General features: G+C 55.9%; 3 protein-coding genes across 3 annotated transcripts; 1 reads left to right on the top strand and 2 right to left on the bottom strand.

Moving 5' to 3' along the window:
* Positions 1 to 527: 527 nt before the first annotated feature.
* Positions 528 to 11,196, top strand: BESB_019140 (RNA helicase (UPF2 interacting domain) protein; the record flags this gene model as incomplete). The annotated part of the gene is made up of 17 exons (XM_029360623.1): positions 528 to 1,305; positions 1,642 to 1,741; positions 2,075 to 2,298; positions 2,921 to 3,423; positions 3,851 to 4,023; positions 4,510 to 4,615; positions 4,960 to 5,157; positions 5,408 to 5,560; positions 5,853 to 5,964; positions 6,408 to 6,514; positions 6,929 to 7,232; positions 7,624 to 7,723; positions 8,205 to 8,392; positions 8,775 to 9,260; positions 9,689 to 10,254; positions 10,321 to 10,521; positions 11,149 to 11,196. 17 exons carry the CDS (start codon positions 528 to 530, stop codon positions 11,194 to 11,196), a joined length of 4,347 nt encoding a protein of 1,448 aa, XP_029215982.1.
* Positions 11,197 to 15,377: 4,181 nt separating this feature from the next.
* Positions 15,378 to 18,161, bottom strand: BESB_019150 (thioredoxin domain-containing protein; the record flags this gene model as incomplete). Its single annotated transcript, XM_029360624.1, has 7 exons — positions 15,378 to 15,422; positions 15,827 to 16,022; positions 16,332 to 16,429; positions 16,661 to 16,765; positions 17,155 to 17,231; positions 17,500 to 17,587; positions 18,114 to 18,161. 7 exons carry the CDS (start codon positions 18,159 to 18,161, stop codon positions 15,378 to 15,380), a joined length of 657 nt encoding a protein of 218 aa, XP_029215983.1.
* A 2,273-nt stretch (positions 18,162 to 20,434) lies between these two features.
* On the bottom strand, positions 20,435 to 23,028 carry BESB_019160 (uncharacterized protein; the record flags this gene model as incomplete). The annotated part of the gene is made up of 4 exons (XM_029360625.1): positions 20,435 to 20,542; positions 21,018 to 21,122; positions 21,586 to 22,104; positions 22,615 to 23,028. The coding sequence occupies 4 exons, from the start codon at positions 23,026 to 23,028 to the stop codon at positions 20,435 to 20,437; spliced, it is 1,146 nt and encodes a 381-aa protein (XP_029215984.1).
* Between the last annotated feature and the right edge of the window lie 2,281 nt (positions 23,029 to 25,309).

Raw genomic sequence — 25,309 nt, forward strand, 5'->3', positions numbered from 1 at the left:
GGTGGTGCCGACTTCGCTTCGAGCTCACTCCTCTTTCCAGCTGAAATTCTTTTTTTTTTTTCATGGCGGAGGTGACCATCGTTCAGGACGGGCTGGCTCGTCTTTTCTACGATTCTTTCCTGGTGTCTCTAAATCTTCCGGCTGCCTCCCTTGCTTGCCACATGAAGAACCGAAAGTGATCTCTCGCGTCACGGTCCGTTGTCACTGAGGTACCGCGTAGCGCTCTTCTCCGTGGGTATAGGTGTAGTCCGTTCGTTTTTTCGCTAGAAGCCAGTACAGAGAGCCAGCGGAACCTTCTTTCTCAAAGGGAGAGGACTAGTGGCCATTCGGATTTTAGAGAATACTTTGACATATGCGGAACTGATGTTTCCGATACCGGTTTGCGCCACCTCTGGGACAGATTTCCGTCCAACTCAATCATCAGGATCCACGAAGGTTTTTTTTTTACTCCTTGTTGCGGTCACAAGAAAGAGACGGCACGTTTACATGTAGAGTGAGCCTGTTCTAGGGCTTCCGTCGTCGTGAACATGGCGTCGCCAACCATTTTCGATATCTCGGATTTCATTTTTGATGCGGCGGACCTCAATTTCACTCCGAACAGCGGCCCGGCACTCTGTGAAGTTTCTGGGGGAGATAATGGGGGTGAGCAGTCATCGCATCCTTCTTGTGGAGGAGGCGACGAGCCGTGCCTGCATTCCTTAGCTTTCAACCACGAAGGCAGCAGGAAACTGGGCGTGGAGGACGTAAAACAGGCTTCTGGTGCAGACGCCAAGATGAAGGATGACAATTCGCATAATGGGGTATGTTCATCAAATGTGGCTGTGGAGGAACCGCAGACCGAACTGGGTCATGCGACTGATCGTCTGCGTCTGGGGCGAGAACCAGGCGACTTCACCGTTCCTACAAGGCGCGGACTCGCCGTGACAGGGGAAGGTTTGTTGGCAGAGCAGCCGGAGTCCGCTGACACCGCTGAATGTGTGGACGAGCTGCGCGAAGGGTTTCGTGAACCGTGTAGTGAGCCTCAGCGGACAAACGGCGTGCCTCGCTCCGAAGAGGGGCACGGAGGCGAGGCCGCCCAACCTGGATTTGACTGTGAACCGCGAACCCCCGCCGAGCTTCCGGCGCACGCATGCAGCTACTGCGGCGCCAGCTCACCCGAGTGTGTCTTGAAGTGCTGCTGCTGCAACAAGTACTTCTGCAACAGCCCCTGCAGCAACAGCGGAAGCAGCATGGGGTCTCACATCATCTTTCACTTGGTCAGGAGCCGACACAGAGAGGTCATGCTTCACCCGGAAGGACCACTCGGTAGGTTTGAACCTTGTCTGTTTAATGAGGTATTTCTTTGTTTTCGTTCGTCGTTCAACCAGGTGCAGCTCCGTCATGATTCGCTGACGCGAGGATGCACCGAATAGACTGTGATTATTTTTTTGGACGCAGCAGCAGCTTTCGATCGCAAACTATTCCTTTCTCCCAGGCTCCGAGGAAGTGGGGGCGGGGAGGGGGGGGGGGGGGGGGAGTATGCCACTCACGGGCTCGGAAGAAGACTCTCTGGGATAACCAGGGGGCTTCTAATGAAAACGGCGACAGTTGTCATTCCTTTCAGTGGCGAAGGTGTCTGCTCTTTCTCCTGTCTGCTCGCAGGCGATTGCACCCTTGAGTGTTTTCAGTGCGGGAGTCGCAACGTTTTCCTTCTCGGTCTCATTCCTGCGGAACAAGAAGGAGTGGTTGTCCTCATCTGTCGGTGAGTTCTGGCAGCAAGTGACGCGCTGTGGCGGTGTGCGCAGATCCAAAAAGGCTTCACACGCGTGGAGACGTCTAGTCTTGTGCTTTTATGTTCGTTCTATCGACGTGGGACCCGTCTTCTCAACTCGGCGAACGCCACGACACCAACTAGCTCACTGCATTCGTTTAGAGTGGAGGCCTTGTGTGACTCATGTCGCGAAACACACGCCGCGTGTGTTGTCCTTGGTTCGGAGCCCCCGCGTGTCCCTGATTTTTTCGTCGAGCCCACGCGCTTGGGGCGGTCTCGCCCCTGTACTGAGCGTCTTCCTTCGTGGTGCGTGCTTGGACTCAGGGAGCCGTGCCTCTCCAGCAGCGCTTTGAAGCAGAGCGGTTGGGATCTGTCTCATTGGCAGCCGCTGATTGAAGGAAAGTCGTTTCTTCCGTGGCTGGTCCGGCCCACGCTCACGGCGGCGGAGCGGAGAGACTGCCGAGTCGTCACCACGCAGCAGCTTCAGCGCCTTGAAGAGCTCTGGCAGAAGAACCCGCAAGCCACTCTGGAGGAACTCAGTCAAACAAGTACGACGGCATTCGCAGAGAGGCAGATCTGTCCCGACAGTGTTTGGGGAAGGGGGGGCGCGAGTTGCATGCGCGTCGATCGTTTTGTGTCTGTGCTGTAGCGCTGGAACTGAAGGTGCAGACAGAGAGAGCCGCGGTCAATCCGATGCCATTTTTCTTGCGTCAGAGGACCTTTCGCTCTGCGCAGCGCCTGAACTAACTCGCCCAACGCTTGGGATCAAGGCGGTTTGCGATGGCGTGACCCCTGCTTGTTCTTCCAGCTGGAAGCCGTTACTGTAGACAGGGAGTGGGATGTAGTCGGAGGAAACCTTTGTGGTTTTCATGCCTCATGCGCAGGCATGTGTGTACGCCCTAGGGTTTAGGGTTGTGTTCCTGCCAATTTTTTATGGATCGTGAAGCGCAGATCCCATGGATGCGTCAACAGCATGCGCTAGCCTTCGGCTCATGGACTCTTGTTTGCGTCTCTGTCCTCCTGTTTGTCATTGAAAGGTTCCTGCGTGGCTTCGTGTGCATAGCGGGAGCATGTGGAATCCACATTTGTGAATACTCAGTTGCTTATGTACCGTCTACTATGTTTGTGCTTTCCCGCTCGTGTTTTTCCTGTTTGGGTGACGACATGCAGAGGAAGAAGAGGTGCTCCCGAGCGTCAAGTTGGTGTACGAGGACGGCTTCGACTACCAGCGGACATTTGCGCCGCTTGTGCAGGCCGAAGCGGACTACGACAAGCAGATGCGAGACGGGCAGAAGCTGGTGAAAGTCAAGTTGAGGTGGGAACAAGGCTTGAATCGTCGCCGTCTGGCGTACTTCATGTACGCACGCGACGAAGGCTGCAACGTTCGTCTGGCAGCCGGAGACGAGGTGAAGATCACCACCGCTTTACCCAAGTCAGTTATCGGGGCCTCCTCCGCAACGGCCTCCGCTTCGAGTGCCGGTGCGGCTCGAGCGGCAACTGCGCATGGAAGCTCCGATGCGCCAGGGGCGAGCGCCTCGACGGGCAGCTCAGCAGCCGATGGCGGAGCGGATGGAGAGGACCTGGTACAGTGGAGCTGTACCGGAAGCATCACGCGGTTTTCTGAGGACAGTGAGGAAGTCATCGTGGAGGTGAAGAAGTCGTCAAATGGGAAGGTAAGACCGTCATGGCCGCATTCAGGGCTCACATCCTGGAAACCGCGGTGGACGACAGGGAGTTGTCGCGCTAAAAAGTCTAAGAAAAGGCGATTCGCTCTCTCTCTTATGTTCTGTGTCTCACTGACGAGAGTGGGTACGCCATCCACGTTCTCTGTGATGTGACCATACTTGCCGCTAGCTGGAATGACGCTTGCATGCTTTTCGACGCCTCTCTTTGATTTCCCTCTTTAAGCGGAGTGCAGTGCGTTCAGCGCTCAACGCGCTGAACTTCCGGTTTCGTCTTTCGGGACTGTACGCGTATGCTGGGCCACGGCGCAGAGGGGACGGCTGTTGGATTGCGAGGTCCTAGGCGTGGACTGTCTGACTGCATTCGGCTGGACGTGTCTTGTGTGGGTGCTTCGTGTACGGACGCCGGTCTTCACAGGGAGCGTGGGACAGCCCCGTGCCGTTGCTGTACACGATTGAGTTCGTCTGGAAAAGCACGTCCTTCGAGCGCATGCAGAACGCTCTGCGCCAGCTCGCCGTGGACGAGATCAGCGTGAGCAGCTACCTGTATCACACGCTCATGGGGAAGCAAATGGAGCATCAGATCATTCAGTAAGGACTTTAGGGACCTGAGAGAGAGTCCAGCAACCTCGCGGCTCTTCGACCTTCGACCGCTCTGTCGGACTCTGGATACACTGTCACGGAGAAAAGGAGATTTGCCGATGGATTTTAGCCGGCCGCCTCTCTCTCGCTCTCACGTATCAGCGATCTGGTGCAGCCAACGGCTGTGCCATAAGTGCGAGGCTCGTGCTGGATGCCTCTTCGTCTTTGCGTTGCATGCTACCTAGGGCGCGGCTATTACCTCATAGAGAGTTTGAAAAGTGAGCTGTGAACTGCAAGAGTCCCTCCTTTAGGGTGTCCTGTCTCGCACGACCGCGGAAAGGGGGTCTCCGGTACAGTTCATCGCGCAGACTCACAGGGGGCCGCAGGCCACCAGGTGCATCCGCTTTTACCCTGCCTTCCTGCAGCACGCTTCTGAGATGTCTGCGTAGGAGGCGACTCAGGCGGTATACGCGCCGACGCTGCGTGTGTCTGCAGGACCCCGATGCCGTCGCATATATCTGCTCCGAATCTAGCTCCTCTGAATCCGAGTCAGATGCTCGCCATTCGTTATGCACTTCAGCACCCGCTTTCGCTCATTCAGGTACGAAGCAGGAAACGGAGTCCAAGGCCTTCCGGAGGGACACGTGCTCCTGTGAAGGAGAAATTCTCGTCGTATGCGATCGAATCTCGCTGGTGCAAGCAAGCCAGTGGACAACGCAGTCAGATTCGGCTCGGCAAGCAGGCAGCGTAGTGCGTCGGTGGCGCAGAAGTGGAGGCAGGGGTGATTTACTTAACTCTGGGACGAGTTATGTTGTGTAGGTCATCCACTGGGCGTTCCTTCTCTGAATCCATGTATAAATATGTATGCGCGTAAGTATGTGTGTCATAAGGAGACGCGTACATGCTTACGGTTGGACTGACTTGGGGACATGCGTGGATCTTCAGGGGCCGCCCGGGACGGGGAAGACTCTGACCTGCAGCACGCTCGTCTACCAGATGGTGAAGCTGAGCGAGATGGGTTCTCACCTGCATCCGCGTGGGGCCGGAGGCTTCAACAAGGAAGGCGGACAGGTGCTGGTGGTCGCTCCGAGCAACGTCGCCGTCGATCAGTTGGCCGAGAGAATCAACAGGACGGGCCTCAAGGTGGGCGCCAGGCCTCCGCCGCGGCATGGCGAATCCGAGTTTTGAGCAGTCAACTGGGGCTGTGCGCCAGAGCTCACACACAGGCTGGATCTTTTGGGCCGCAAGGAGCCGCGAGGATTGCTGCCGTGAAACAGAGAAACGGAGGCGGTTTGCTGTACTCTCCGTCGGGGCGCCGGGTGGCTGACACACCGGCGACGCGCAGCCGCGACGTGACTCTGAGTACGCGTGTGGGCGAGCGGCTGCTCTTCAGGTCATTCGCGTGTACTCCAAGTCCCGCGAGTTCGCGTACACCGCGCTCGGTTCGTCCTTCTCCATGGAGAATCTGGCGCTTCACAAGAAGGTTCTGGAGCTAAAGACCGCGAGCAGCGACGAGATAGCCAAGTACCTCCAACTGAAAGAGCACGTAAGTGGACGCGTTTTGGCTGCTGCATCTCTCCCATAGGAGACGTTTCTCAGTGGCGGATTTCTGGAGCGACGCCGGAGAGAAGGCGTGTGGGTACTCTCATTCTTCCCCCGGCGGAACTGCCGGTGGGCAGGTGTGCGTGAATTCGATACGTGTTTCTCGTGTCCGGAGACCGCGTAGACACATGCAAGGGAAATATGTCCCGCGAGGCCTTCACTTGGCGTGTGCCAAACCCTCTAGCGGGACGGTGCTTCACGTGGCGCGCTGTAGCCTCCTTCTCCTCTCTCTGCAGACCGGCGAGCTCGCGCCTGCTGATGAGCGCCGCCTGCGGCTTCTGCTTTCGAGGGCGGAGATGGAAATCCTTCAGACGGCCGACGTCATTTGCACGACTTGCGTCGGCGCAGGTACGTGAGCATGTGGAACGCGCTTCCAAACATTTGCCACCGAGTGGCTGTTCGTACAGCAGCCGCAGGTGCTCAATCCGTGCCCCTCTTGCGAGCCCGGAGACGCGAACTGGGGAAAAAAGTGCGTCAGCAGTTCTCCGCTGGGGCGTGAAACGCTCAGCCAGGCAGTCACAGAAAATGCGAGGCGGACGTAGCCTCGCGGCCAAAGCTTCCATCCGCAGTTGAGTCGCGACTCCGTTCGGCGTGGTCCTCTGGCGTGCTGTGCTGGCCTGCCGCGGATGGAGACAAGCGCCCCCGCTGCACTCATCCAGCGGGGCGTTTCCACCGGATGCGTTCGTTTTAATATATCATGAGGTGCGGCCGCGCGGTCGGAGTGAGGTTGACGGTTGGCTGACGTCGTGGGCGCTCGGACTTTATCGTGAACCTTGTCTTATATATCCCAGGAGACAATCGCCTCCAGGGCTTCCGCTTCCGCCAGGTCGTGATTGACGAGGCCACGCAAGCGACCGAGCCGGAGTGCCTCATCCCCGTCGTACTCGGAGCCAAACAGGTACGTAGCCTCCTGCGTGGTCTTCGGGTCGCCGATTCAAACAAACGTCCTCGAATAGCTCTGTTCGAGAGCCCCGTGAGCGCGGAAGAAGAAGCCCTGTCCCGCTGTGCATCTCTCACGTGTCGACTCGCTTGCTGGCGCGGGTCTCGAGTTGCGTCCGTCTCTGTTCGCATCCACACATGTAGCGAGGGTCCAACGTGATTTCGGGCTCCGGTTCCCTGTCGAAAGGGCAGCTAGACCCTCTCCTATGTTTGACGAGACTGAAGTTGTGCCGACAAGGGCGCAGTGTGGGACGCGAACGCCGGTGATGAGTTTTCTAGCGGGTGGGCGCGTGTGCGTTTTTTCTAATCCGTCACATGCATCGGAGTCAAGAGATGCGATGCAACTGATGCTGCGCGGCGCGTGTGTTTACAGGTCGTGTTGATCGGCGACCACTGTCAGCTGGGGCCGGTGGTGCTGAGCAAAAAAGCGGCGGCCGCGGGCCTGGCGACTTCTCTCTTCTCCCGTCTGCTGGCGCTTGGCCACCGCCCTTTACGGCTGAAGGTGCAGTATCGCATGCACCCTGCTCTTTCGTTCTTTCCCTCTTACTTCTTCTACGAAGGCGAGCTGCAGAATGGCGTGACGATGAAGGATCGAACCTACGTGCACCGGGGGCCGGGCGACCACCGGTTCCCGTGGCCCAGCGAGGAGAGGCCGATGTTTTTTTACCACTCAACCGGTGAGCGGAGCCTAGGGTTATCGTGTGTGACATTTTCGACAAGGGCTGAATCTTTTCGCCGACACAGCGAGTCACGCAGCGGACGTGCCCCGGGATGCAGACACCGCCGTTCAGGGTAGACGACGACAGACGCAAACACGCCTAAAACACCTGCTTGCACTCCTGCGCTGACTCGAAAAGGCCGGCGGGGGGGGGGGGGGGGGGGGGGGCAGGGGGAGCTGCCTTCTGAATGCTGCGGACGTCACGCGGTTGTATAGAGTTGGAGCGAGCGTGAGTGAGGCAAGCCGCTCGACATCGTTCTTCCGCGCTCTCGAGTTTGAGCAAAGCATGTTTTTTCTAGCCGCTGCCGCTTGGATCATAGTGGAAGGGGCGATCTGATGCGTGACTGCAGCGGCGGAGGAGATCAGTGGATCGGGGACGTCGTACGTCAACAGAGTGGAGGCGGGCAACATCGAGAAGATCGTGACCTTCCTCTTGAAATGTGGCTTGAAGTACGCATCCATTGTGGTGCGCGATCAGCAAGCGCAGCCTGAGACGCTCAGCAGGGTTTTCTGCAGGAGTCACACCGTACAGAAGAAGTCTCACAACCTCTGCCGCGGGACGGGGGGTGGGGACATGCACAATGTTGTCCCCACAACGCTGTTTGCACCGCGCCTCGCCCTCTTTTCTTCTGGTGTTCTGGTTGGCTCCAGAAGCGAGAAGGGGCACTAACTATGAACTACGGCAGCGCGATATCGACGAGAGTAGCGACGCAGTGGCGGGCTTCTCAACTGAGCGGTGGCCAATCGTGCAGATGTCGGGGGGCTGGGCCCTTCAGCTGCGTTCACGTGGAAAGACACATGATTTTTCAGAGCTGCAGTGTCCCTCTCTTTCGCCCCTTTCCAGGCGGCGGAGTCTCCGCCTCGGCGTGGGCGCGGGCATTGGGCCTGCCCCGGTTGAGGTCGTTGCGTGTGTGACGGTGTCTCTTAACAGGGCATCGCAGATCGGCGTCATCACACCGTACGACGGACAGCGGGCCCACATCTCCTCGCTGTTCCAGCGCCAGACGACCCTCGGACAAGCGGCCTTTGCGGACCTCGAAGTAGCATCAGTAGATGCATTTCAAGGACGAGAAAAGGATTTCATCCTTCTTTCCTGCGTCCGCTCCAATAGCAACACTGGTGAGTTTTTCTCATAACATTGTAGATTTGACTGGAAGGTCTGGCGTCCCGCGGGCACGGCGCCAACCCGAGCGGCGCTCGCTCACTACGCATATGTCAGCGTGGGTGACTCTGTAGTTTAAGCCGCGTCGGGCTTCGTGCTGGTTGCCAGATGTATTGCCAGAGATTGGTTTCAGGTGCGTGCTGCGTTTCTGGGAAGCTTATCTTTTGATCTCCGTAGATTCACTTAACACCGGTTTCTTTGGGAAGCGATCACAGATCGGCTCTTCTGGGCCCACGTGTCCGGTGCGGGGTGCAGACACCGGGTACCACGTTGCTTGCGACCGAAGCGAGTTCAGAAGCAGTGCGCCGTGCGGCGTTGACGGTGTCTGGCTGGCATCAGGTATCGGCTTTTTGGCGGACGCGCGGCGCTTGAACGTGGCGTTGACTCGAGCCAAGTATGGCCTGATCATCTGCGGCAACGCATCCGTCCTCGCGAATTACGTGCCGCGCATGCCGCGACCCCCACCTAGCTCATCTCCCCTCCAGCCGGGAGGCATCGCTCCTGGTCTGGCTCCAGGCGTGCTCGGCCCCTGCGGCGCCGTCGTAGGTCCAGGGGGCCCTGCGGTCCCCGGGGTTGCCTGCGTCCCCGAACCGCCCATCTGGCGGCTGCTGATTCATCACTACCTCAAATATGATTTGGTCGTCGACGGCCCGCTGAGCAACTTGAAGCCATCCAAGATCCGTGTGGCGCTGCCGCCCCTGACCCCGCTGGGAGCCCTCATGGCGACCGGCGGCCTCGCAAAGGGAGGGAAGAACGGCGCTGGTGCCGCAAAAGCTGGCAAGGGTCTCGGCAAAACGAAGGCGGCGTCGAGATACATCGCCCCTGGTGAGCGTTCACGCGACTTGAGAACCGGATGCAGGCGCACGTTCGTAGCTAGGCGATGCGGTGAGAGACTCTGACTCTGATTGGCACGGTGAACTGGGGCGACAGCTCTTCGCGGAGCTGCAATGTGGCACTGAAGGCAGAGTGTCGGCGGCAAACTTGAAGCCAGGCACAGCTGTGGTTGAGCCCGTGGAAGCCATGAGCCTGGATAGCATGCATAGTAGGGATTCCCTGCTCACAAGTCTGCCGCTATTCATGCGAATAACACGCCTTCACTGGGCCTGCTCTCGGCCTCTTCCGACGTGTTGAGTCGTCGTGCAACGCCAGAGCGGTCTCACTCCACAGGCTGCACTGCCTGCGTTCTGTAGCCACTTAATGCTACAGAACGCAAGACATGTGTGGTGTGTGTGTTGGTTTGTGTGCGTTTTTAGAGGAACTGCAAGACTATAACCGTAACTCGACGACCTCGTCTGGGTATCTCCAAAGTGTCTCGTCTCCTGGGGGTCTAGCATCCGCGGGTCAGGCATCTCATCTCGCGGGGACCTACGCACTGAATGGACCCTCCGGCGGGTATGCTTACGGCGGCACTCCGCTTTACCCCAGTCCTGCCTTTGCTGCACTCTTGGGAGCTGAGCGAGGCTTCCAAACTCAACAAACCGCTTTCCCGTCGTCGTCTCTCATGGCTGCGCATGCGGCGGCAAGCAGCAGTTTCTGCTATGGGGCCCCGGGGGGTGCAGGGGGGGGACCGGCGGGGTCGTCCAGCGTCGCTGCTGGCGCCCTTGAGCAGCAGACGCTTCGGGCTCCTTCGGCGTATTTCGCGGGGCGGGAAGGCGCCGCTGGGGGGGCGGGCCTCTCCTTCGGGGGAGGCCCGGGGGCCGCTGGAAGCGGGGCGAATGCGGGCAACAGCACCGCCAGCCAGCCTGGGGGAGGCGGGGTCTGCGCGAGAGGCACGAGCCGGTCCGCCGACGGGCCTTTCAGCGGGACATCCGGCCTCGGGGTCAGCCCAGACGCCCTGGCTGACGGAGGGCAATTCGGGGCAACTTCCACGCTCGCGCTCGACAAGGGCGGCACGCTCGGGATGCCGACGGGGGCGGGAAGTCGCGGAGGAGCCAGACACACAGATCGAGACCAGCGAACTGAGGCAACATACGTGGCTGACAGAGACGGAAAGGCCCTGCGACGCACGGCTTTAGACCTGCGAGACGAGCAGGGCGCCAACTCCTCGAAGCGGCCCGGCCGAGCCGCGACTGTCGTGTCCGAACAGGTGAGTGGCGCCGAATCCCCTACTGGCATACGAGCATCTCGGAAGCCAGGTTCCAACCCACACGTTATGCATGTGTGGCTGCCGCCACTCTTGGGTCCCCCTGACCCGTCGCAGAAGAACCATCAGCGGGCTCGGAGCTCGACTCTCAAATGTGGGAGCAGGCCTGCGAGTCAGCCTCGCCAGTGACCGGCTGACTCTGAAGCCAGCGACGCAGGCGCAGCCTTCGCTCCAGCGATCATTGCTTTCTTTTCTTCCAGGTGGCAAGGGCGTAGCCCCTTTACACAACCAGTTGAGCATGCGAGGCATACCTATAGGAATCGCGTATACATGTATATATATATATATATATATATATATATATATATATATATATATATATATATATATATATATATATATATATATGAGGTTCCATTCCCCGCGTACACTGGTCGTCGAGCATGTTACGATGGTTCTCTATATGGCTTGGGTTAGGGTTGTGAATGCCAAAGAGTAGGCCTCGCTGCGTACCGCGGAGCACCAAGTTGTTTTCAGATGCCTCGCCACCGTGTCAGGGCCCCGCAGATGAGTCTCGCTGCGGATTTTTCGAATGTCGATTGTGAGCCTGTTGTGTGTGTGCGTGTGTAGCTTGACGATGATTCCTTCACCTTCATCGGTAGCCAAGTTGGATTTTGAGTGGCTGGCAACGAATCGAATGAGTCATTTTCGTCTGAAAGCAGAGCTGCGGACCCTCCATGGCGTGGCCTGAAAGGTTATCATGCCGCAGGCAGAAGCTCGGAGAGCGCCACTGAGATGCTGGCCCCCGTCTCATGGGCTTTCGCCCTCTGGGACAAACACGCATCGGGCACGACAAGCAGGGTTCAAGTTTCGCTGTCTCTGTTGACGCCTCCGGATGACGCTACGCAGCTCTCTAAGGCGCTGCGGTGGCGGGGGTCGATCTACGATGCGCGTGGTTGAGACGCGCTGCCCTGCGCGCCGCGTCGTGAAGCTCATTTGCTCACGTGTGTCCGTGTCCCGACTCTGCGGACCCCCAAGCTCCAGCCGTGACCTCTAAACTGCGGACAAATATAGGCAATGGCGCCGGCACGTAAGCCCAGCATGATCTGCTGCGATGGCTGCCATGTCAGCTGCTATACGAGTGCCCATCGGCGAAACTGGAACAGCCCGCTGAGTCCCCCAATCGTGCCTTCGTAAACAGCCATGGCGTCTCTTCAACATAAATCAAGCGGCTTGCACTGGCGGGGGCCTTGACGGTATTGGGCGCACGCATGGCCTGCATTCCGGCCCTCCAGTTTGTTGATGTCGATGCGAAGCCGCAGTAATAGGCCTTCAGTCGGGCGCGAAGAGAAATGTAGTGCGCGAGCAGGCCCCGCTTGCGAATACGGGCACGCGTCAATAAATGGATCAGTTTGCATGCGAGGCCTAGCTGCCTTCCACATCAAGGAGGGTCGAGGCAGCGATCCAGAGGCTGTCGTTCCCTCACATCGACACGCTTGGAAAATGTGGGAAGGGACTCTTAGCACGGCAAGTCGAGGCAGTGCCAGTCTCCTTTCCTTCAAAGGCAGCATGCACAGAGCCGTGACCGTTAGTGGAACGACCGAGGGAGGACAGAGACCAATGCCGGAAAAACGGAAGACAGCGTAGATTGAAGTAGAGCCTTCGCATTCATTCCCGGATGGGCGGCGAAGCTGGGGTGAGCGTGCGGCTATCCGTGAGTGCGCCGGTCTGCCTACTTGGCGACGGGCTCGTCTTCTGCGTCCACTAAGCGCGGTTTTCAGAATCGGGTGGACGGCTGTCACTCAGTGCAGCTGCGTTTGCGAGCGCACTGGATGAATGCCTCTGTCGCCCTTCGTTCTTGCGCCGTTCTGGCGTCCTACGTGTCTCTGCATGGCCGGCGGGGAGCTCGTGTCTCCTGTTTATCTGTCCGCCGCAGGCGCGAGAAAGAGGGGCGTCTTCGGTGTCGCGCCGTGAGCCTGTTGGGGCTTGTCCTGAAGGCTGGCGTGGAGGCGCGGCGGCGGGAGTGCGGCGTGTGCGTCAGCGGAGGCATGTCTTGGATGAGGCGCCCGTAAGGTCGACAGCGAGGACAGGCGCTGGATTGGATCCCAAGGGAAAGCAGAGAATTCCCGCTACGCAGACACAATCCAGAGTCTGCGCTGAGCCCGAGAGTTCGCGGTCGGCAACTCTCGTATGCCATTAAGGCCGCGGTTCGGCATTTGCCGGCGTGGATCATTTCGCGCGCTGCTGGCGTAAGTCAATCTTCTCGGGGTTTTCAACGCTGCGCGTCCTTACGGAAGAAGGCACCCAAACACTCGGAGCTCCTTGGTTCCCCGGCCCACCCTGGGACTTATCCGCACATCAGAGGCGCTGCAGTCGCCTGTTCGCCAGACGCGGTGCGCGCTGTCGCGTTCGAGACGTGATGAACACCAACCATCCTGTGAGAAATGGGATTCCGGTCTTCGGTGGACGTGAAGGACGACGATACAGTGCTTTTTCGAGTCCAAAGTCAGTCCAAACTAAGCCACAGAGGGAAGCAGAGAGCAGACGGCTCTTCAAAAAGCACTGTCGCTGCTGTTTGTCCTGGCGCATTCCACTTTCGAAGACTCCACGGCGGCCGCTCTCAATCCTGGGACGGAAGCAAATGCAACGTGCATTCTGCGGCAGATGAAACTCAGGGGTACCGATACGCTATTCTGCTGTCAGAGTTACGAAATTTGTTTGAGGAGATCGGGGGAAAATGTTCCGGACGCACATGAGAATGCAGATTCCTTGTACTGGCTGCGCACGGTCTGCCGGCATATAGGGCTTCTCGAGAGAGGGGCGCGTTTGCTCATGTTACTTTCGGATGCTCTTTAGCATAGAGCATGACGGACGCGCGCAGCGGTGATAGCTTCTGTGCGTCAGCTCGCGAAACGCAATAGATCGCGGAATCGGAGCCACGCCTGGTGTCTTGTGTGCATGTGCACGTTTGTTGAGTCGGCGAGTGCCGCGCAGCGAGGAGCCAAAACACGGAACCAGGGCAATGCGAGGTCAGTTGTCGCATTTGTGAGCGATTTATATCCGGCGGTCGGGCTTTCTTCTCTATATGAGTAGTCGACGTATGTGATGGAATTTGCGGAAGCGGCGTGCGATGGATTTACAAGCCAAGCGCTAGAACTGCTCCTAGAGGGCACTTTCCTCCTGCCGCGCCGAAGATGTGCTCATGGAAAAATATGATTCGAGAGACCGAGCTTCTCATTCGTAGCGCAAGGGATGCGGGCGATGTCACTCCGCTTCACACCTAGGCGGAACTGCGAGTCCGGCCGTCCCAGGTTTCGGCACATGCTCTGCCGTCTCTGAAGGTATCTCGGGATTCGCCGATGGCGCATCAGGGACAGGAGCTGCTATGAGTTTAACGTGTAACAGGGAAGAGGAAGTTCCTGATCGCAAAAGGGATACAGTTTCCGGTTGTGTGAATTGTTGGTGGTGTCTTCTCCACAGATGACTTGACGGGGAGGACCATGAACACAGAGAAAACGTATTTCCTTCCACGTTTCAGTCGTTTCTGTCTTCGCAAATCTGATTATTGCCGAAATTTCTTTCGACGCTCTCTCGAGGAAGGTATGGCGGGGACCCTTTTTCGGCGTCGCCCGCCGCTTCGCGTCTACCCTGAAGGGGCCCTTAAATGCACGCTGCTGGAAATGAGGTGCTGTGGTTGGCTGAACTGGGAATGAACCAGCCCTGCGTGCATTGGGAGACGGCCCCTGTGCGCCCAGGGCACGTGGGAACTAATGCGAGCATGTACAGGCATGTGCATGCGGATTTTTTGTGTGGAACCTGAAGGTATCGAGAGAATCACTTTTGAGCTGGAAACCGTGTCACGCGGCGATCCGTGCGCTGCCCCGTCTGATATCGGACCTTGAACCAGCAAGTCGGATCAGTCTTCATTCCACTTAGCAAAAGGTGTGTTGCTTCTTCAGATAACTGACGTGTTCACAGAAGTGACATCCTTTTAGCGTCACCCTGGTGCCGTGGTTCTTAACGCAGGAAACTACCTGACTGTAGAGAAATAAGATCACTGAAAACCAGCGCCGAGAGGCTGGAAGTGCTGCTCTGGTTGCACGTAATTTGTTTACTGTTCTACAGAACCCTCCAGCAGTTCATGCCCGTCAACTCCCGGTCCACAAGATGAGTGTACGCGGGTCCTTTTGTATGGAGTCGCACGCCTGGATGCCATAGCCAGAGGCCTACCACTTTCCTACCGTTTTCACTCGCGGTTAGCCGTGTCAAAGATGAAACGCTTTCCATCAGTCGATCCATTAAGAACGGGCAACAAAGTGCTAGACGCTCTGAAACTGCGCATCTATTCGTGCGGGTCCTCTGGTCCCCGCGCAGTCCCTGCCGATTCGTTTCATCACATCTACACGGGCTGCCTAGCATCCTGAACTTCCTTTCCCTGAGAAAAGCCATGCCCATGTGGCGCAATCAGACTGACCCACTTCTGCTTCAGGATGAGTTTTCTGTACATATGCACAAGTCGGCCTCTACACATTCCCGGGCAAGTTTCGATTGTTTAGTAAACAAGTTCACAGATTTAACACAACTCACAGACAATCTTACTCATATTCTTGCGCACTCTAACGCCTCTAACCCGACAAATTAGGACTCTCCACATGCGCGTGACCGACTCTAACTGGTTTCGGCGCCTGGCGTTGAGGAGTGCTTCTAACTTGAGCAAAGGCAGCTATGCACATATGCATACATGCGCATCTCAGTTGATAAAATGACGGATTTGTCGCACGAGCGTCTTCCTGCGAGAGAAGTTTTTTTGGGGTGAGGCAGGAGATCCCGTTGTAATAAGCGCAGAGGACAAGGCATGATCAGTTGTCTTCCCAGTCGTCGTCTGATTCGTCGCTGATATCGCGCTGCACAGCAGGAACAGGAAGACAGAGCCCGGGGCGAAGCGAGTTGTATGCGCGATCTCAGCCTCCCTAAAAACGACTGCTGGGTTTCTGAGAAACTAGAGATGCTGCCGATTTAAGTGTCCGTCGCGTGCCTGTCACTTACAGCGAACTTGGTACGACAACGGCTTCGGCGAAAGTGTTCGAAGAGATAACAACTGTAAACAAAGCTCATTTCTACTTAGCTAGTTGGTAAGGTAGGGAAATCCACGTGACTGCGCAGGCGACTGCGTCAGTGTCTCTCTAAGAACGTCGAACCGTCGGATAAAACCCTTCGCGCCTGGAGCCCCTGTGCGTCTCAACGTTGGAAACAGCACGAATATGAGACGAAGTGCGTAGGCGATGAATAAGGTTGTCAGCGCACTTACTCCGAGCCGTTTCTGAGCGACCTTGTACTTGATGAGGAGGCGCTCCAGCTTGCTTCTGCGGAAGTCGTCGATGCCCCCCAGTTCCGTGAAGCCGACAACCGTGTGCACTGCGATTCCGTCTTTGAACAAGACAACTGACGGCAAGCACCGGACGCGGAGTTTGTCAGTGAAGAACGGTGCCTTTTCAGCATTCAGCCTGAAGCGGCAAAACACAGAGAAATACGGAGCACTAATGTTCCGACGTGATGATACTCGGTCGCCGTATACGATTACACACATTTGATGCAGTTAACCTCTCTCCGGAGCGACACATGTCTGGAGAGAGGCTGCTGCTTGCAAAACATGTCTCGCTAGCGGTGACGATATATTGTGCCAAGTCGCACGTCGTGCCGATGGTTTGCTGCTCAGAAAAGCAATTGCGACTTCGGTGAGCGCATCAAGGGTGCGACTTCGGGAATGGGCACGCAGGGCTGGATGTCACATTGAACTCCCCGAGCAGCCTTACTTGATGAAGCGCGTCTCCAGGTGGAGGGGCGCAAGTTCCGAGAGGTGCTTGTCCATGACTTTGCATCTCTCGAAGGAGGGGCTAAAGAAGTGGCAGACCTGCACAGAAGAGCCCACAGGAGGGGAAAACGCATGATGACATATCCGCAGTGGAAAGTGGCAGCTCAGGCCGGTCGGCGCTGTGAAATGAACTAGACGCCACGTGCGAGAGCAGAAAGCAGTGAGCGCGTGCCATGCAAATGACAGCGTCCGGCGAGGGGAGCGGCGAACGCCGCAGGTGGAGCCATTCACAGATAGCGATTCTGTTTGAGAATTGACAGTTCTCCTCACCGCCAGCTGTGATTTCGTGACCGATGGAAGGAACTCTTCTTCGGTGATTTCTTCGTATTTCCCGTGACCCTGCTGCCTGTACGCGTCTTGTTTGCTTCGCGCCTCCTGAAGAAAAAAATGTCCCCAAGCGGAGCAACTCAGGAGAAAGCTACTGAAGCGCCCTAGCAAATAAACAACTGCCATCTACAAGCGGAGACGCACCCGCAGAGCGATGGCTAAGGCATGAAGCAAGCAAGGCTTCACCGAGTTCACCTGAGCCTAGAGATCGCGGTTTCCCCTCGTGGCGAAAATGCGGCACAAGAGTTCCGACCGTAGCGCGTTTGGTGCACGTGGGAATCCTGGCACTTGTGCAAGAGGCAACCCCGGCGATGGCGAATGTGGCAGCGACTCCGCAAAGCCAATCTTCCCTGAAGAGAATTCCTCCTAAGCCAAAAGCGTCATACTGCCGTTGCAGAATGCCCCCAGTCCTGCAGGCACGACTGGCTAGTCCGTACCTTGATTTGTTGCATTCGCTTCTCTCGCCAATGGGACATATCGTCGAAGCCGCCGCTTTCGCTCTCCACATCCACGCCTGCATGGACACACCGACAAATCGCGTCCAGTTCACCACTCTGGAGCCTCGTCGCAAACGTCTCTTCTACGCACTCCGCCCAGCCAGCATCTCCCTCCCCCCCCCGCCGCATCTCGCCCGGAGCCCAGCAAGAAGGTACGCAGGCAGAGTTGCATCAAACAGCGTTGCTTAGCCGCATAGGGATGGGCAACGCGTGGGTGCCTGTTGAGTTCCACCGCTTACGTAACCGTGGGGCGGCGAGTCCGCATACTCTTTTGCAAGGGCTTACCAGCTCCGGCGGCCGCCGGATCTTCTGCTTTCTCGTTCTGCTGGCAAGCATCTTCTGCCGCCTTGAGCTTGTCCTGCGCGACCTTTTCCTGGAGAAGCAACGCGCCCCAGGCAGCAACAAGGACAATGCAAGGAACGGTTGGTTGTAGAAGGGTAGTCGCAGCACCGCCGGAATGCAGTGAGTGCCTCCGCGCCATCTCAGCGAAGAGTAAAGACCGGTCACAACACTATTCGCCGGCACTCTCACTGTGGTGACAAATTGCATGTGATACGCAGCATGTGCTAAGATCACTACCTCGAGTTGATGCTCGACTGCTGCGATGCATTCTCGGTGGTGGATGCTGCATCCCGAGGCGGAACGCAGTTCTTCGCTGCCTTCCCTTCTCCCACCCCTCCTCGTGAATCCCATCCATTTCCCGGTATTGCGCAAAACGATCACGCTCCGGACCTCATGCATAGTTTCACGGTGTAGAGTTCTGTAAGGACTCCACACTCTGACCCCTTGTACACGAATATTAGGCTGGTGAAACAAGGCTAACCCTGAGAGATCCGCCTGCGGGGCCGCATACGGCTTGAAGAAGCTACACTACTCCTCTGGGGTTGTCTTGCACGCACCAGGACAATATTCGTGGCAATCTTGCCGAGTTTCTCTGCCGTCGCCATGGTGCGTAAGTTACTCCGGTATTCGCTGAGACGTATCGCGAACGACGTCCGAAGAGACCTGCAGCTTGCTGCCTTCCTTCTGGGAAGCTAGCTCAACCACTAAAGGGCTTTCCACGTATGTGGAGAAAACGAACGCCAGTCCTGCAGTTGAGAGCCTTTTCTCGGATGCGCCGCATACGAGCCCTTGGAAGACGTCTGAAGAGTGATGGGGTTCGGCCACCGGAGCAAACATGGGTGACCGTACGAGAATATGGATACGTAAATTCACAGGTCCGGAGAAAGACAATTCTACTTGAAAAAGAAGGCCACGGTAGTGTTCGCCTTGAAGGGTTGGTTGTCACGCACAGACTAGCGTTCCCATGTGTAATGCGAGGATTTAATTAAAACATATTATGATGACGACTGTGAAAAAAGTCACGCAGCGTTCCGCTCAGTCACGAGGACTGGAACATGCTATTCCGTAGAAGAGGACCGCGCAGACACCACTGAAAAAACTGGCGTCGTATGCCAAGGTCTACTGCCAAGACAGATGCCGCGAAATGTATGGAGAATGCAGAGTTTGACCAACACCCGGGGAAGAGCCACTCTCACTGAGAGACGGACGAGTTGCTCAACGGACACGAATGCGTCGAACACGGCACCCTGTCGTAGAGTAGTGAAAACAGCGTTCAGGAAGTCTCCAAATGCCAGGCAGAGAGTACCGATGGTGGAGCTACCCACTAGGGATGACCACACGATGAAAAAAAGGACGCCTGTCTCGCGCTCCAGTCCCAACTGAATTAATTAGCGATACAACAACGAGAAAGAAGAGAGAGCGAAAAAGAACCACTTTTGCTGTCTTCCCAATTCGCCGCCCGGAGGGAGCTCTGCATACAACGCGACACAGCCCTCCACAAGACGTGTGCTGTTGCAAGGGGTGTCGCGGGGCAGCGCTGTGGTGCATGCGTCAAGACACGCAAGGTTGGATGCAACGTCGTCAGCAACTCACCGCCGAGCCATTACGTTGCCTGCTGAGGAAGAAGATTTGCTCTCGAAGCCGTACGACATCGAAAGAGGAGCCAGGAGGCAAGCTTGATGGGTTGACTGTGTCCTGAAGACGGGTGCTCAAGAGGCTGCGACCTCACGCCGCATGCATACAGAGCGAAGGTAGCAGCGAATGCTGCACCGCGTGGCGCAACAGGAACCCAGGAAAGGCTGAGATTGGCTGTGCGGTGTTGTGTCCTGGCTACGGTCAAACAGTCTCCAGGGTGCTGGGAAACGCGGTTTCTGGACTACATACCGCCACTGTGTCATGTCCGTCCACGAGGGCCTCATATCAGCTGGTGCCAAGTGAAGAATGATGAAGACAGCTGACGGAGACACAGAACACGAAACTAGTATCGTAGCCCGGAAACCACATGTCGAGCAACCCATCAAGCAAGTCATCTACTCAGGAGAGGTGCCTGTCTTGCTTGAATCTGATGTACGAACTAGGGCTGGAAGTTACCAACAGATCCACATTTGCAGCACGCCCAGCGGCATCATGCAGTATGGCGCATGAGTTGTGGCGCCCGCGTTGTGTCTGACGGTTGCGCCTCGAGATGGCTTTTAGCCCTTATTAGATGATGGCTGCGCTGAAATTCAGGCACCGATACTGGCTTTTTCGCCTTAAGTCCCACGCAACAACAGCGTGTCTTGCACGGTTCTGGCAGCTGGCCACAGCCCACGATGATTACCGCACGACAGTGTTTGCCTTTTCACCATCAACAGTGTAATAGACAGGAAATCGACTTCCGGGAACAGCGCTGTGAAGCTCTGCTGCAGCCAATCTTCCATCCCTCGCGCGCACGCTAGCCTTTGTGAAATGGTGGCAGGCACCATAGAACGTTTGATGACAGTTTCACACATGTCACTTGTGTGTAACATTGCCAGTCAACGACGAATGCCAGCTGACTTATAATGTATGCCACACTTCAAGAAGAGGCAAAAATGGGAGCGCCGGTTTGAAGGAAGCAGGTATGCTACAGTAGACGCACTGCTAAAAAATTCGCTTCCACGGCGACCATGAAGCGCTAGGGTGCCCTGCCATAAGAGGGGAGTGTTCACGTCAATTAATGCGGACAAGTAAAAACGGCAGTGAGGGGTATTGAGGGCAAGCACCCACAAACAAGAGCTGCACGAACCCGTGGTAGCATCAGACGTATGCTCTTCCGACGCGACAATAGCAGTGGTAGCAGAAAGAACTTTAGAGAGTAAAATGATGGATGGTTTCAGCGCCACAGTAGAAACCTCTCCTATTCAGCTTCCGCCATGACATAGGTGATGTCCAGCTGTGCTTGGCGAGTGTCTCCGCTCCCGTCGGAGAAAGTAACAGTGACTGTCTTTCCTCCCGGGGCCTCTGCCTGCAAACAACAACCCACTTTCTCGCGTGGCTTCCCCTTCCTCCTCAATGTCATGACGGTTCAAATAGTAGCAGTACTCGCGTGCACCTTTGCAAGGACAAAATCGAATGTCCGCGTCATTGCCTTTTTTCTCTCGGGGTGATGCCGAAATAGTTCGTCGACATGTCAATACGGCAACAGGCGAAGCGCTGAACGCTGAGGCACAGAACTGCATCTCATTTGAACTCTTTGATGTTGTGGAATATACAATTTTAGAAAGCAGTGTGTGTGCTGACCTCATAGGGCCCGTACCATATAAATCTCAACCTTGTGGCCTTTACGGCAGCTCGTTCTACCGCCGCCAGCATGTGCTGCCGTGTTGTTGCCACGAATCGCAGAAAGCTCGTTTGATCTTGAAAGCGAGAATAATTGCTAGAGCAGATATGCAGATAACAATAAGCTGTCGCCCCCGTTTGCTTGTTAAAAAAGGGCTTACCGGTAGAACCTTAACGGGGACCTTTACCTCCTCTCCCGGAGGAACTGTCACCAATGGAGACTTGGCCGTTGCTGCGGCTGGGTCGGACACTGAGACGGAAAATGTCTGCAAGAGAAATGTTGACAGGAAATCACTTGTAGAGCTGCTATTCACACTGAGTCAAGGCAGGGCGACTGGTGCGGAAACGCGTTGGTGCGGAGGCATCACCGGTGTTTCTGTCCCCCGAACCTCCGTTACATCGATACCGTGACACAATGCTTCAGCTCACGCACCACATTGTTCTCCTTTGCTGAGCATGACCACCTGGAACAACACCTCTTCAGGTACCCGATCTACATACTGCGAATGCCGCTCGCTTTTTCTTCGTGTGTGACGCTCATTTGCTTGTATTCGCGTCAAAAAAACGAGACTTCCCGTTAGGTGGACGCCCGTGGCTTTATGGCGGGTTAACGTGATGGGATAAGAAAGGCGTCCTCCAAAGTGTTTGACTCCGTCTCGGAGCAACACACTCCGTGAAAATGCACTTAGTTCACTGCGCATGCTATGAAGCGACACAGAACGAACTAACCTTCTCGGCATCGCCATTATTCTTTAATGGTATATTCTGGGCTTTGGATCTTCCGACTTTACAGGAGACTTTGTACTTCTGTGGCTTTGAACGTTTGTGACCAGCCGCTCCGTCGCGTTCTTTTGCTCGCGGAACTTTGGGCCGCCCCTGTGCGTCTGGAGATCCTATTGGGTTTTTCTTCTCGGCGTCCTTCGTCTTGTCCGCTGAGTCTGCTGTTTTTCTCATATCTGCTTCGTCCTTCTTTGCCACGTGCTCCGACTTATCAGTCTTGTCTGACACGTCGCTCCTATGAGACTGGTCGCCCTTGTTGTCTCCGAGTTTGTCTGTTCCTCCATTGCCCTTCTGAGAGCGCCCAGCCTTGCTGCCGTCTTTGTTCTTGTTGCTTGCGTCAGTATGGTCGCTCCTCAAAGAGCGGTCGGAGCGGTCTGAATGCTTGCTTCCTCCTCGTCTAGAGCCATCACCTGGCTCACCGGTTCGGCCTCGACGAGCTGATGACGGAAGGCTTGACGAGACCGAACGCTGGAGGCCCACCAAAAAGAGAACAGGCGAACGGCCTTCTGCCTATACTGTGGAAAATCGCTTGAGAACGTTGCCAAAACATTGATAGGTACAGGGACTGTACTGCTACGCACGTAGGACTCCCGACTTCAATTGGTTCTCCGTCCAAAAACACAACACCTCATAACGCCACGGTGGGTGCCTGGTGGTATTTCGTCCCTGCGAAAGACCATACAATATCGAGCAGAAGCTGCTTTCCTGGGAGTCCTTTTAGGTCTTAGCGTAGCCCGTTAACGTCATGTGTTGAACATGTCCGCAACCAAGTGGCCCGAGTAATGCTGACGAAACAAAATCCAGACGTGTTTGAGTCGCGACAGCGAACCGCCTTAACACAACTCAGCAAAACACTGACGCTCGCAGCATATCATTGACTAAAATTTGTTTCCTCTGTCTGCCAGGCTCGTGAAGGGAGGGACTGAAGCCCGCTCCAGTAAACGGTGCAGATTCCAGAACGTTCTCTTTTTTCCGCACATCAGTTGGGTCTAGTCCGTCCTCTTCAATAGGTCTGCGTGGTCCCGTGTTGTCGACATTAATTTTCGAGGGGTGCGGCGGAGCCGTTGCTTTTGGAAGAGGCCAAACCACCGGGAGCTTCGGTCGAGGCTGGGGAACGATCGTTGAGGGCGGTGGATCAGCAACTCCATGTTGTCTGTCTCGATACTCAAGCTCCTCCGATGTCACGTGAACTTTGGTGAGTACAAGAAACACATCAAACAAGCTCTGCTCTGTCCAGCCAAAGTTGTCATCTGCACTCGTGGCAGTAACCGTTTTTTGCATTCTTCGCGGATGCGCGTATCGCCCGTCAGGGCTGCCTCGGCGAAATTGAGTGAAGACTGACGTCGGCGGCGGCATTCCTGTCCTCGACGCGCCTCTGCGGAGGGTACTCATGGTTTCTTGAGTGGGTGAGTATGAAGTGAGTCCCTCCTGTTCAACGAGTGCACGCGGCCTCGCAAGAGTCAAACCCAGGGTGCGCAGGGCCACACCTAAGAGGAAATACGACTGAATATGACGAGGGTTCTCGCCCTAGTTTCAAACAATGACGCTGGCGACTCAGACACACTTGATCGGTGTTGTGTCCCAGTCCGTCATCGGAATCTCTTGTTTTTGTCGCACGTAGGAACAGCGGAACCGTCCAAATTGCTTTCACGGCTCAATGGTAAGCTGAGAAAGTGGAACATATATGCCCACGTGAGCTTATAAACGCGATGTAGTTCCGCAAGCGCCCCTAGATGTGACGACCCGAACACGGACATAAGTTCGCTTCACCAGTACCGAGTTTCGGATTGGAAACTATCATGTGCTTCCGCGCGTTGTTGAATACTGCTTCGCTATTAGACAACATGGAAGAAACGACGGACGCTCAAACAGTGACTCCCACGGGCCTTACTCGTGTGGCGTATCGGGGGAAACTTCCAACACTCAAACAAATCCTGTCTCCAGGTCAAGCTCTTCCGAGGCATGAAGCCGAGAGCTTTCGAACGTAGTCGTACGGAGAAAACGGACTCTAGGCTGTATGAAAAACATCAACAAGACTCTAGCCAGTCAGAAAAGCGACCGGTTCACCAGTCTTAACCTTCTTCTTCGCCATGCCTGAACTCTCTCAGCCTCAGCTGATGGGCGCACACCGTCACGTCCTTAGTTTCTATGTAAGCATGTCTGCACGCGGATAGAAATGCCTGAAGAGCGGTACGCCCCAGACAGGTTTAGGAGGTCGTGACGTCCGAAAATCTGCGTGGAGTTTAGGCCAATTGGCCCTTTTTCAATAGCTCGAAACTGTCGATAAAACCTGAGAAATGGAGGAAGAGGGGCCCCTCATCAGGGGACCAAAAGACTCGTGCCCTCTGTTCGTCGACAGAACCTCGAGGGACAAAGAGCTCAGGGTAACACACCTTTCGCAAGTTACCAGTTTTGCACTGCGCCGACGCTGTTTTACTGGTAGCAATATCTACTTACAGATAACTACCTGCGAGCATCCATAAGCAACTGCCCTCAAATAATCAAGCAAACCAACATTGGTACATCTTGATCATGGTGCAGCGACGCTCAGAATGATAAACTAGCTCCTCTTCTTCTATTGCCGATCTATACAAAACTGCTTGCTTTGCCTCCGTTCTACTCGCTTTGTTTTTCTCAAGTGGATTTGATAGGATACGCTTCGTGTCGGCCTAGTGGCCGCCCAGTTTCTCCCTCACTGCGTGTCCGTGAGCATCCGTACGCCGCAATCGGACAAAACTTCTCGCGGACCTGGATAAACGACTGCGATGGAATCTTACAACATGACAATTGTTTCTCGAGAGTTCGTAGTACGTATCCACACGAGACTCGTACTACAAGAGGCCTGCTTAGAAGCGGCTGCGCGCGGATCGGCTGCATGTGAACGAAGCTTTTGATCCGCGATTACCTTTCCACGGTTTTTGTGTAGTAGTGGAAGCTTACTGTAGCTTACGCTCGCATCGCCACTACAGTTCCCGCGAACTCCTCAGATTCGGTTGTCGACTGTGCACGACCGCCACAAGAGCATTGCCCCGCAGTCATTCACTTGGCCGGGTTCCACCTATGTAGACTGTGTCCGTGCTCAGCTTCAGGTCTGCAGCCACTCTGCTATTTCTGTAGAAATACGCGCTTCGTGCATTCGGTCATTTGACTCATTGCTGGAAAGAGTCTGCTGAATTGCAGCGTCGTTACTGGGCAGTTGATGAAAAAACGAAGACTCACGAGTAAAGTCTGTTGCCACATGCCGCCTTCCCGTGATGCGCGTCGGATGACATGAGACAAAGTCAGCACTGGCCCGTTGTAAGAAATAACCGCGAATCCACCCGCCAGGAATATGGCCGGAACCGTCGCTTTTAATGGAGGCACACAGTCAGCACGCAAACGACGAAATACGTAGAAACAAGAATCACATACTGAAATCTTCCTGTGACACCCCCACCAACAATAAAGAGGCCGCTGAAGAGGCCCGAACAAAGGTAGCCCATACAAGACGCGAACAAGACAGGTACGCATCTGGGACCCGATCAACACGGCAAGAACAGGGAACCAATGCGTAAGACGGGAACCGTGTCGGGGTGAACCCCGTCATACACACTACGTGTGTAGCATCGGCTTCAAGGCACGCCTGTTGCCAGGTGCGGTGTCTCCTGGAGTCGTTCGGGAAAGCAAGACGCTG

This window comes from Besnoitia besnoiti, chromosome XI (assembly GCF_002563875.1).
Source record: "Besnoitia besnoiti strain Bb-Ger1 chromosome XI, whole genome shotgun sequence".
NCBI lineage: Eukaryota > Apicomplexa > Conoidasida > Eucoccidiorida > Sarcocystidae > Besnoitia > Besnoitia besnoiti.